This window comes from Triplophysa rosa, linkage group LG18 (assembly GCF_024868665.1).
Source record: "Triplophysa rosa linkage group LG18, Trosa_1v2, whole genome shotgun sequence".
NCBI classification, from domain to species: Eukaryota; Metazoa; Chordata; class Actinopteri; order Cypriniformes; family Nemacheilidae; genus Triplophysa; species Triplophysa rosa.
In genome coordinates, this window is record NC_079907.1 from 2,443,446 (window position 1) to 2,455,600 (window position 12,155).

Sequence of the window (12,155 nt, forward strand, 5' to 3'; positions counted from 1 at the left end):
TTACTATAGTAAATTGTAGTATACTGTATTTTATAATCAATACTAAACTCTGTAGTATTAACTATTGTAATTTCACAAACTGTAGTAAATACTGTAGTATGATTTATTATTCACTACAGTAAGGTTTAAAAATACTACAGTATTTAGGAATTTTACCATAGTTTACTGTAGTAAATACTAACGAATATGTGGGGGGGACAGTCTCTTTCTACAGATCTTGAAGTTAACAGGCGTGGTCCAAAAGCCACAAAACTCTCATTTGGATAACACGCAGTCTTTTTATAATGTCGACAAACCGAATTCGCTACACTTCAGATCGGAGATGTGAAACAGACCTCGCTACGGAAAGAAAAGACAGGCTGAGGAATTAACACCTAACACGGGCTTAATTACGCCCACGAAAACCTGCCATTCAAGCGCATTGGTAAATAAACCTCTCTTTACAGGTGATCCAAATGTGCATGGCTCCAGACAAGCCTCTGTTCCAGCGCTGATATGTAATTAAAATCATCTCCAAAATTCTCCTCGACAGGACGGGCCCGAGCCAAAAATGTAAATGACATTAAGGGAGACAATGAATTGAATTTTGTTTAATGTCCCTTTTGCTGGTGCTAATTTACATAGCGCTTTTCCAACAAAAGCTCTGACCTTCTAAACGCTGGCATTAGCTCAGCGCCGAGCGCGGCCTGCGCTCGGATGAGAGGGAGGAGATCTTTTTAAGTAGCCTGGTCGGAGAAGATGCAAACAAAAGGCCAAGAAACGGAGACGGCGAGTGTTTGTTTTTAAAGATTAAAAACCCGCAACAGGAGAATTTTACCCAGCACATGGCTCCAGCTAATAATCAAGCATAATCCCCCTTGGAAAGGTTCTCTTATACGGAAAAATGAATGAATGTTTAGCTAATTCAGCATCGTGCCCAAATGTGCTGCCCGAACACGAGAACAGGTGCAAAAGCCAAAACGAGCCGTATAAACAGTCCTGCAAAACAACGGTACACACGGCACGCTGACAAAAAAAAGTCAATCTCATGAATTATTTAGCGAGGGGGGGTTGTCTGCCAGAGGTCAGCCCGTTGTGACCTTTGTGACAGGAAGTGAAAGGGAGATCGCTTGGCTAGGAAAGCCCAGAGTCAGAGAGGTATTATTAGTTGGCCGGGTGATTCGGGGGCGGTAACTGATCCGACGCCCCTCTATTGACGTCTGTTTGAGACATCATTCACAACACTAGATGATGTTATGGGTTATAACGCCGTGTCTCTAAGACTCAATCTATCTTGAAAAAAATACAGATGAAAGACCCATCGAGGTTGAAATTTTGTAACAGCTGTGAAATACAACCAACTTTTTCTCGGCGTTTTTCCCTCTCGAAGAACCTAGAGCTGCACCAAAGTCCAAGAGAAATAGTATAAACAGATGTCTGGCTCGACTACAGGAAAATAGGACACATTTGGAATGATAAGTCTCCTAAACTCCATTGAAAATGCCAGAAGCGAGCGGGTGCCAGTTATTGTCCAAGCCTGTGCCAACGAGCAGTATGCCTGCCCCATGTGCCATCTGGGAATGTGGCTAAAAACGTTATTGATAATGGATCACCAGATCTTCTGGTCGCCATAGCTCTGTTTAGCAGAACATTTCCTCTCTCAATCTCTATCCATCTATCTATCAACCCAGTTAAACGTTTTGATTGTAATGTACTCGACTCTGTCTTGTATGCTCACGCAATCCCTCTATTCACGTCACAAATACTTCTTGTCATACGATGACTAAACAGGGACGCATGTACGTTAGCAAAAAAAAGACCCAGGTCCTGTGGATCTAACAAGACATTACCCCACCGGATTGGTTTTGTGATTACAAATTAGCTTGATATCATACACCCCACCTGCACTAACACTTCAGTCGTTCGAGGTTCGTGTTTCCCTGCGTTGTTCTCCAAGCGCCGGATAAAATCATCGGTTCACGGTTGTGATATGCAGACAATGCGGTCGACTAATGAAGCACATCTGCTTTTGTGATCTGACAGAACGGATGAAAACCATCCTCTCGAGTCTTTCAGACGCCTCACAATCAAATGTTAGCTTTTTCACAATATCCCTCTTTCTCACTCCTGCCTTCCTTCCTCTGTTCTCCTTTTCCTCTTTTACTACTGTTACACATATTGTTCAGCAGACTGAAGCACAAAGCGCCAAGACATCCGATCCATCCACCTCTATTTAGCCGCGATACAAAGCCGAGCAATTTATGGGAAGAGTCAATGCGGTAAATATCAGTGAAACCCTGCCGTAAAGCGTTCACGTGGGCTTTCTGAAGGTAAATACATTCTTTAAGCCTTCGCTCGGGGAGTGAATCGACTCTGACTGCCGGAGATTCTTTTCAGGATATGCTAAAAGGAAGTGATGTGTGTTTTATCCTCTGTTCGGAAAACCAAAACAAATCCTCCGCCGTGTCCTCCTCTCCTTCTCCTTCTCCCCCTCGCTCTCTTTTCTCTCTGTTGCGGTTGAGTTACACCGAGCCCGTGAACGTCAACCCTGTAACTAATTACTGTTCGCGCACTGTCACAACTCTTCAGTACGTCTGTTTAAACAAGCTAATCGTTTAATGCAAAGATAACCGGGGTGAATGCCATTGATTCACGCTCTCTGAGAGTGTTTACAAAAGACGTCAGGAATTCAAGTGCACCCCCTGAAAATGGTTAAAAGCAGGCAGTGTTCCAAACCTAGTGAGCTGCCTAAAAAGTAGGCATATTTATACTGCACATACGCATGCGTAGAATCTGTGAAATAGGTTTTGAGACAATAAAGCAAATTGGGTGTTATAGTTTATACTCAAGCGACATATCCACAAGCTAGCGTCAAACTCGTCGACGAGTCCTATTTGTACAACACAACAGAGAAATGTGACATACAAGTTGCATACAAAGTTAATTTAACTAAGAAGGCAGCTGCCTATGTAGACTGTAGGGCACTAGGATCTGGAACAGAGGCATAAATAATCAAATCAATTATTAAATATGAATTTTGAAGCTGATAAAAATGCAAAACAAGTACTTGGATAAAAATCTAAAGTGCTCTCCTCACATCATTTAATTCGCATGCATTAGCTTTTCGTATGACAGCAGGGTTTCCACATTACTACACGACAGACAACAGCGGGAAATGCTCAGCTCTCAAAACACGGCGGGCACGAGCGTTTTTTTCCGACACTTCACACGCATGCGCCGCGAGTGACAGCAACAACTGGCCGGCGCTATTTGATTACTAATAAGAAAGATGTTCCCTCTGTCAGATACCAAACATTCCCCGCTAAGCAAACAGCTATTTCAGCAAGTCAAACATTAGCATTGCTATCCACCGGTGGCGCATATTTCGTTCCTGGCTTTACCCATCATCTCGCCTTCCAATCTAATTTCTCACTCAGTGGACAGGCAAGTTCACGATCGGAAGATAACTCCACGAGCAGGGAAAGCGAGATAGACTCTCGCTGTTGGCACTCTTGTGGCAGATGGAAACGGAGAGAGGCTGCTGGTTTTATGGAGCAAGGTAGGCTTGTTCTAGCTCACTAATCTCCAAAGAGGCCTGGACTCAAGCGGCCAGAGTTCCCTGTCACATTTGCCGCGGGTCCGAGACCTGGCCTCCCTTAATCCACAACCGTACTGCCACCGCAGGAATAATTGGACAGAAAGAAAAGAGTGCGAGTCTCGTGGAGTAAAAGTAACCTTGAGCCAGACCCACAAAGAGAAACATAAGCAGTAGGGGGAAAAAGAAAGGACGTCAATTACCCACTCCACGGGAGCTGGTGTGTTTGAACACGCTTTCCCCTAATGTGATCAACATGCAACCGCCAACAGCCAGCCCAGAAACATTACTCATTTCACACCGGCAGCAGTGTCGAGTGGGATGTAAAGATGCCTTTTTACTTCAAACATACATGCTCACAAACGCAACGTTATCGTGCCACAAATCCGGGCGATGCGCTGTTTACAGGGCAGATAACAGAGACAGAAGACTGCACGCTTGTTAACAAATTAGGATGAAAGAGTTGTGTAAATTTACAGGCAAACACTCTCTAGATGTGGCTAAGAGGGGAACCGCTTCCCTGACAACTCACCAGCAATTATACAGTCCCCAAAGACACCCCCGGGTTTCCATGTCAACCCACCTGTGCGGCAAGGCACACAACAACACGGCAACCGGGGCGAAACGCAGCTAGTGATGGGCCAGACTCTGGGCCGTACACACAGAACAGAAGCAGGAAGCAGGAAGCAGATCGATTCTTACCTGTCGATGATCACGGGGTCTGAGGGGGTTTCGTTTCGGTTTCCACAGCTTTTTTTGTCACAACACCGACTGTAATGTTGGGGAGAGAAGAACAGATGGGAAAGAAAAGATATGAGGGAATCAGCAAGCAGATTGCAGTTGTCTTTCGTCTTGGTGTGCTCGCTTTTATTCATCTGACACGCTCTCGCCCTCTTTTCTAGTTCACCACCGAGGTGTTTGCCCGAGTTTCTGACTGTGCCCGGTGGAGAGAGCGGCTGTGGTTCTCGCAGATGCGGGTGGCGGGTAAACACAGAGCCCGACGCTGTGGCTGAAGGAGGGAAAACAGCATGTTTTTGGTGTTTGTCTTAGTGCTGAGATGAGGAGAGGGGGTGCCAGGAGGCTGGGAGGGGGGAAAGCTCTCTCTCAGCCCCAGCTTTTGTTTACCTCTAATTGTCAAGCTGTTGTGTCTGGAGAGGATGCAAGATGCCACCTTCAACCAGGATTTCTGTGGGGCAATTATTAATTACCAGCTCAAAAAGCCTCCATCGCTCTTCTACAATGTGCCAATGCCTCCATTTTGAGGCCCTGAAGACGCTTCCATTATGGCTTCTTTAATTAATGTTGAAATTGTAGAGCAAAAGAAAAAATGTTATGCCTCTTGAATTTAAAAAAGCCCACTTGTATAATGGTTACATGTCTAAGTGAGCTAAATTAACACCATATGGTATGGAAAACACGCAAAGCTTCTTAAAGCTGACAGCTAAAGTGATTAAGGTATGTCTATGGACCTCTCTACTTAAGGCTCGGTGGCGCATCTGTGCTGCTTTGACGCAAGCAACAGAGTGCGATGCGAGTACATTTCTTCGTCGTTAAAAGATGCTCAGTAAACTCGCAAAGTTTGAAGAGTTATTACATTGAGCTCAGAGCTCTGTATTTAATGGTTTATGGGGTGCGGCAACAGTGACGTGACCTTTACGCATGTTACTGGTCCATTCGGTGGAAAATGGATTGCTCGCTTCTTTACGCGACGGATTATAAAAGTTATTTAATAATTGTACATTTTCAGACTTTTAAAACAACCCCAGCATAACAACTACGAGAAAGCAAAAGGGTGCTTTGTGACAGCATGTGCGTAAAATAGATAAAGGGGCGCACGGTTAAATTGCTGAGGTTGGAGATCTAGTTTCCAAAAATCTCGCGCGCACACGTCTCCGTTTCCTCCGCCTGTGCGTGTATTTCAGTTCGTCCCGTAGTGTAAGACGTCCAGTCAAATCATTCAAAAGTCGACTGACTCGCTCTCATTTGCGCATTTGAAGTGTAACTTCTTACACTTACAAGACAGTGGGAAAAGCAAGCAGTAAATCATTACGCATAAGCCGTCTGACAATTCTGAACATTTGGATTCTTTTCAGCGTATCCAGGGCAGATCTATTCAGAGATGCATTGATTTTCTGTAAGGTTGACGCTCTGAGGCCCTGGATAGGCCTACAACATGTGCATAATGCATTTATGAAAACATGACGAGATATTCTGGCTGGTAAAATAAAAGATCACAGTCAAATGTAATAATTTATAATTTTCTGAAAACATGTTTTTTTCTTACCTGCACATAATTTCGTGTGTGAGAAGAACTCGGCACATTTCTGGGTTTTTGTCCTGTCCTTCATAAATAATTGCCTTGAAATCAAAGTGAGAGTGAAGATCGTTTAAACAAGCGAATTGCACTTAAAAGAATAACATTATCCACAAATTAAAAGTCAAACTGCATTTCTCTTTAAAGACTAAAAATGCACGCTCATAAAATGTACTTAAGCTAAATTACGTCAATGTGGTTTTATGGCACACAGGAAAGAAAAAAATGTGCCTAAATAAATTATTTTTCTCCCACGTGCATTATAAAACAAATACACATGCCCACATTCTAGATAGAGATAACCTTTGAGTTATTAATTTGCATAAATAAATATGATGTTTGAAATGAATATCAACACTTGGCCGGTCATTGCGATGACAAATTATAGCACATGCATATCACTTTAGAAATGAAGAGTCGCATATGCTTCTGTTTAGATCTTTGCGGTATTTATTTGGGGAATGATAATAGAAATCACATAGATCTCGCTTCTCCGACGCAGATGGTCACGGTAAATAATACCCATAACCGTACACATCAACGCGGTTATAATCTGCAGATATTTAGGGGTAAAGTGCTAATGGGCAATCTGTTGTTTATTTTGAGCCGCTAACAATGATTTTTCTTTAGATAAAAAGCGGTGTCGGGGGGTACGGTTGAGTAATTTTTGAGCATTGGCTTTAACAGATGGCGTTTGGAGCTGTAGGTGCACACGGGCCTTGGTGCTTTTTGCGCGTTCTGTCTCACTCTCTGTTTCTCTCTCCCCCTCTCTCTCTCTTCCTTTCACTCTCTCCCTCCCTCCCTTTCTCCCGTTATGATGTACTGTGCAAGAGCGCACTCCAACGCGCCCCACGGACCCCACAGAAGGACGCGTTGGAGTGAGCACTTGCACTGTACATCATTACAGACGTATATCCTTGTATTATACAAATACAGTTATTATTTGTCTCTAAAGCTCCAAGCACTATTTTATATAGACATAAAACTGAAAAGAGAGAATGCATGCGTAATGTGCGTAACTTGGTGCAGGCAACATTTCCACAATTTATGACAAATTATTTAAAAAGTAGGCTATAGTGGTGCTTAAATCACTGTTCAGTTTAATAAGCCTTTCGCGGGCGAAATCAAACATTCATTTGTATTTCCATAATAAATCAAATTAGTAGGCTACTTAAAGTACATATGTAACATAAAACATAAAAACAAATCTACAATTTGTGATGGTTAAAACGCGTACTAGCCAGAATTTATCAAGGCGCCGGCGGTCTGTCTTACACATTATTTGATGTGACTTTGCTATCTATATTGCCCTGATTTATTTTCCTGCCTCACACAGAAAATATACGGAAATCCATAAAGTGGCTGTTCAGCGCCATTGACTGTTTGATCATGTTCAGCCCCATTCACATGCGGCTCAGATAATACCATATTTTCCTGTGATGCCAAAAGACAGATAAACTACAGATAAAGGGAGCGTGAAAATCAAACTAAAGAACCGCCCTGTTCTCCACTATGAGAGGGTTAAATGGACAAAGAAAATGAACAAAGTGATTTTAGAGAACATCCGAATACAATATGAACTGAAGTATCTCTCTCGCGCCCGAAGCTTTATTTTTTATGCCTTTAACCAGATCGGATTACAGCGCAACAAAAGTGACAGTTTTCATGTGCGACAGCGCGAATTATATGACACGCTAAAATAACAACTAAAGACCAATTCATATATTTTACATGGCCAAATAAAAAAAGAAAAATGTTTAAATGATTTTATTTAAGATATAAATGTATTCTTATATATTATGCAATTTTAAATTATGTTTAAGAACAAAATGTTATTTTTCAGTGTATATAAAATACCCGCGTGTTTATGGGCTGCATATTGCCTTAGATAAAGTAGATAAATATACTATTATGAAATTAACAGACAAATTGAACTTGACATAAGGCGCAATACATAAAAATTGATTTAAACAGTTATACTACATATTTGATAAGATAGGATATTAATATGGCTCAAAAGAAACAAATGCAAGCAAATTACAGAAAACATGGGTCAGAAAAGGCACGTGGAAGCTGACGAGCCAAATAATAACATCTGATCCTATTTCACCCTTATCCCCAGAAATATCTCTCATTTGTTGAGACAAGAAAATAATGGGCGTAATTTGCCTAAAAACGCATGTGTATATATGCCATATATTTTGTGCCCTCCACATATTGCATTAATTTGCGATAAATTATCAAGCAGCTACACGATCACAGTCTGTACATTTAGAAGAGAACAACGCGGTAATGTGATTCATATTAAATTAAATCTGCTAAATAACCTTCTCCCATTAATCAGAGCAGCCGAAAATCGAGGCACGGTAACGCTTTACTTCGCACTGTCCATATTACACGCATTACATTGAAATATAATTAGTTACGGCAGCAATAACAATAAAACACCAAGCTCTGCACTAATAAGAATACATATTAAGGACGCATGTTTATTTCATTATTCTGCATGGAAACATGTAACCAAAACCACGTGTAACAGAAACGAACAATGACAACACAGATTATAGGCTAAACTATTAAACACACACATACACACAAAAGAAAAGAAATTCAAGTTCTTACCTGTTTTGTCATGGAATCGATTAACCGAACGTAAAGATCCTGTTCTGTTCTGACGCCTGTGGGAAATTATTTTGGGTTTTTCATTTTGTGTGAATTTATGTGAAAAATACTTAATATTGGAAAACAAATATGATCTCGGTGAAACTATACAAAGTTTTCTCGGCAAAAACAATTCAGATTCAGAACGTACTCTTTAAATTTACTAATAAAGGTTTAACGTCAAATGTTAGACATGTATTGCAATTTAAAGGAAACTACATTGTGCACATGTAAGTTAATACGGCTCCATTGAATATGTTTGTTATTCGCTGAATAAAACACTTGTAAATCTACCCCATGCTGTATAGAGAAATTTACACTTACCATTGCTGTACAATAGTTGGAGTTTGTAATGTATCCCATTGTTAGTTTTTTCACTGTTAGGTTCCTGAAAATAAGCATTTGTTTGGGGTCAGATTGGCATTACTGTAGTGCTTAGAAAATTAATTTGATCAGTTTCTGTAATCGGTGTGTTTGGAAAACGCATGCATTTTTGTTGTTATGCATGTTCACGCTGCTCAAGACGAAATATGTTTTTTTTATTCATCTTATGTATGAAAAAATTGCCAAGTGTGTATTTAAGTATAATTAAAAGTGGGAATTTGTGTAAATAATGTTTCCAGTGGCTATAAAGTGAAATTGTGTCTGCATATTTTTGTTTCTGTGATATCCTCGATTCTCATGAAAACTCTTTTATGGCGCACGTGTTTCCCAAGATCTAGCTCTGGAAGTTTTAGGTGAAAATTCATAGCGGTATTCCGGAGTGGCGCTTACTTTATCCTTTTCCACAAAGTCCACAAAAGCTGTCCTTTCGATCTCCACCGGTTGTCCCTGTCTGTCATAAAGCGCCAGGACGAAGTGGAAAAAATTGGATTTTCTGAGGTTGGATGGCGGTTGTTTCTCATAGTGCGCCCGTGCCAGACCAACTCCACTGCGGGCAAAAACAAGACACCAGTGTGGGTTAAAACAAGAGGCATACACTTGAGATATAGATGCAGATAGAATGAAAACAGTGGAGATGGGAGAATTCTTGATTTGTCACTTAAACTGTAATATGATGTAATGAACAGGGGAAAGCGGCGAAGAGGTGCATGGGGAGAGTGTAATTGATACATGGCATATTGGGGATTTAGGGGTCGATCTGAGAAATGCATTAAAAATCGGATGATTTGGCAAACGTACCTCTGGGCGGCCGTGTTCGCATCCACCACCCCAGCCGTGTGCATCCACGATCGGACCGAATTCATGCCACTGCCCAGCGGTTCCTCTTTCATAGTGGTCCCCCCTCTTGGTATATTTTCCTGAATCCCAAACATTAAAACAGTTCGCGTGCAGCCCACTTCCAGCCAAGGAGATGAAATGAGATTGTGAGCAGGGGCGCGTCGTTTCTCCAAGAGACCCTTCGGATATCAATAAGAGTTTGTTTGTGATTTGTTGAAAAGAGGAGGAAGGAAAAAAAACACCCAGTTCTCAGTCCCGGTTCCTTCTTCAGTCCGTCCTGCGTTGGCACCACATGAACGATTCAGTGCGTAAAGATTCTCAAGCCTTTCCAACAGCTTGTTTGGACGAATGGAGATCCTCCCGTGGAAGACGCAAACGAACAAGTCGCTCAAATATCGCGGATATTGTTGCTCTTTCTTGTTTTAATTCAGTTAAACATTTCTTGTAACTTTGTGTTGAAGGTGATGCGCTTAGCTTGCTGTCATCCTATTACAACGGCATCAAAAAAAGGCTTCGGGACACTGCTGAATCCACCACTTCTGGCTCCAAAAGACAAATAAACGCGTAAATGATCACCGTGGAGGTGTTCCCGGACACGGGAGAGGATGATGAGGGGCCTTTAGCGCGTCTTTGCAGAATGGATGGAAGCATACAAAACTCAACCCTCTATCCCCCAGGACTGGAACCTTTCCCGGGAGCCAAAAACTCCAGACCCACGGGATCCACGCTGTCAGAGGATGACGCGCATGTGGGCGTGCCTTTGACCAAATATGGAAAGGATTGACGCTTCCTGTCGCTGGGCTTTAAGCTTGCACCGTGAGTACATACACTAGACTAGAGCCACTGCTGCTGTTCCAGCGGCTTCGCTGTGATGTCGTCCCTTCACACGAACAGCACGTCTGATTACCAGAAAGCAACAAATGTAAAGATAACGAAAGCCACCAAAAATACTGAGCATTGCACGAGAACTGGCCTATATAATTTTAAATGCTGACAATGATGCACTTACTGCTTCTGGGATGTTCAGATTAATCTTGATGCGAGTTTATAGAGTGCAAAACGGGGAAAAGAGAGAGAGAGATAAGGGGGAAAAGACTGACCACCCATCCGCTCGGCCCAGAGGAGGGGCAGTTGCAATTGTTAGTGGTATGCGTTTTGATCTCCATAATAAAAAATCTTTCTGGACCATCCGCGTCATGCCATATCATGCAAAGTGCTAAATATGCTGGGTGCCTAAATGGTAACGCGTGGCTTGGAAAGCAAAATCTATCGATCACTTTTCACCGTTTTATCATGCGGTTTATAGGCTATTCCAATATCTCACCCTTGTTTAAGAACGAGCACCGGCATTTTAAGAGTAGATGCTCTTTATGATAAACACCCTTAACATCTGCATAATGGCGTAATGCCTGTCTCAAATTAGGAGAATATGAACTTCCAGAATTTAAAAGCCGGTTTGCGTGCGTAAAGCGATCCGAAACGGTGTCAAACTCCTAGCCTTCGTGCGTACGAGCTTGGAAAACGCGCTAATTTAGTAAATTATTGCAGAATTACATCTGAAACTGTGAAAGGACTCGGGGGAAGCATTGCGTCCACGCTCTCCTTCTATGCGATAGAAGTAGGATGTCTTTTGCAATAAAAATATAATAATGTATCTGTACAATACGCGTCGTATTTTCTTTCATTTTCTAAGATGCTCATGTTTGGGATATTGGCAGGGTGTGCATGTATGTTAATATTTGAATTAATGGGCGAAAATGAAAGTCCGATGTTGGTTATCTGGGGACCCTGTGCGCTGGAGGGAGGGATGGATGGACGGAGAAAGGAGAAGAGAGATGTGTTTTACAGAGCAATCTATTCTGCTAGTGTTGGGGGTTAATGACTATTGCCAAAGATAAGTGAATTATCTAAGCTGTTGCTCTTGCCTCGACTCAAAATCCACCACATATCATCGTCGTCTAATTAAATACGTAAGTAATAAAATTATATTTTACGACAATTTAAGATTGATATGCTGTTTTCCTTGAATTCGGTATGACTTTGATACATGCGTCCACTAAATGCCTGTGTGAACTTTAATGTTAATTCGCAAAGTAATAGGATAAGACGATAATTGTGTTTATTTCAATATGGTTTAAGTTGTGAATATATTTTACACGAAAATGTTTTTTCTAATTATTGTTACCAAAATGTTTAAATTATAATAAAATTACGTGTGGGCTAAAAACGTGTGACCTATTTTGTACAATGTCAAAAATATAATTTGGTATTTTCCAGAACATGTTTAGGCTTATATTAAAAACATAACCTATCCATCTAATTTGGAGCATAATAAATATTTCAGGTTTGCTAACTGGCCTAATCTACAGTTTCTCTAATACAGAT

At 41.4% G+C, this 12,155-nt stretch overlaps 1 protein-coding gene across 11 annotated transcripts in view; it reads right to left on the reverse strand.

The window, feature by feature from the left end:
* Positions 1-10,868, reverse strand: part of ebf3a (EBF transcription factor 3a) — a 93,121-nt gene extending 82,253 nt beyond the window's left edge. For 3 of the 11 annotated variants that reach the window (XM_057358662.1, XM_057358670.1, XM_057358661.1), the window contains exons 1-6: positions 9,732-10,867; positions 9,324-9,480; positions 8,874-8,937; positions 8,511-8,566; positions 5,859-5,932; positions 4,277-4,345 (exon numbers count right to left, since the gene is read on the reverse strand). In XM_057358662.1, the coding sequence (XP_057214645.1) occupies positions 4,277-4,345; positions 5,859-5,932; positions 8,511-8,566; positions 8,874-8,937; positions 9,324-9,480; positions 9,732-9,865 (554 nt within the window). In that variant the 5' untranslated portion in view covers positions 9,866-10,867. Of the gene's footprint in view, positions 1-4,276; positions 4,346-5,858; positions 5,933-8,510; positions 8,567-8,873; positions 8,938-9,323; positions 9,481-9,731 lie in introns of all 11 variants that reach the window. The other 8 variants (XM_057358667.1, XM_057358672.1, XM_057358671.1 and 5 more) reach the window with 5 other exon arrangements.
* Positions 10,869-12,155: the final 1,287 nt, after the last annotated feature.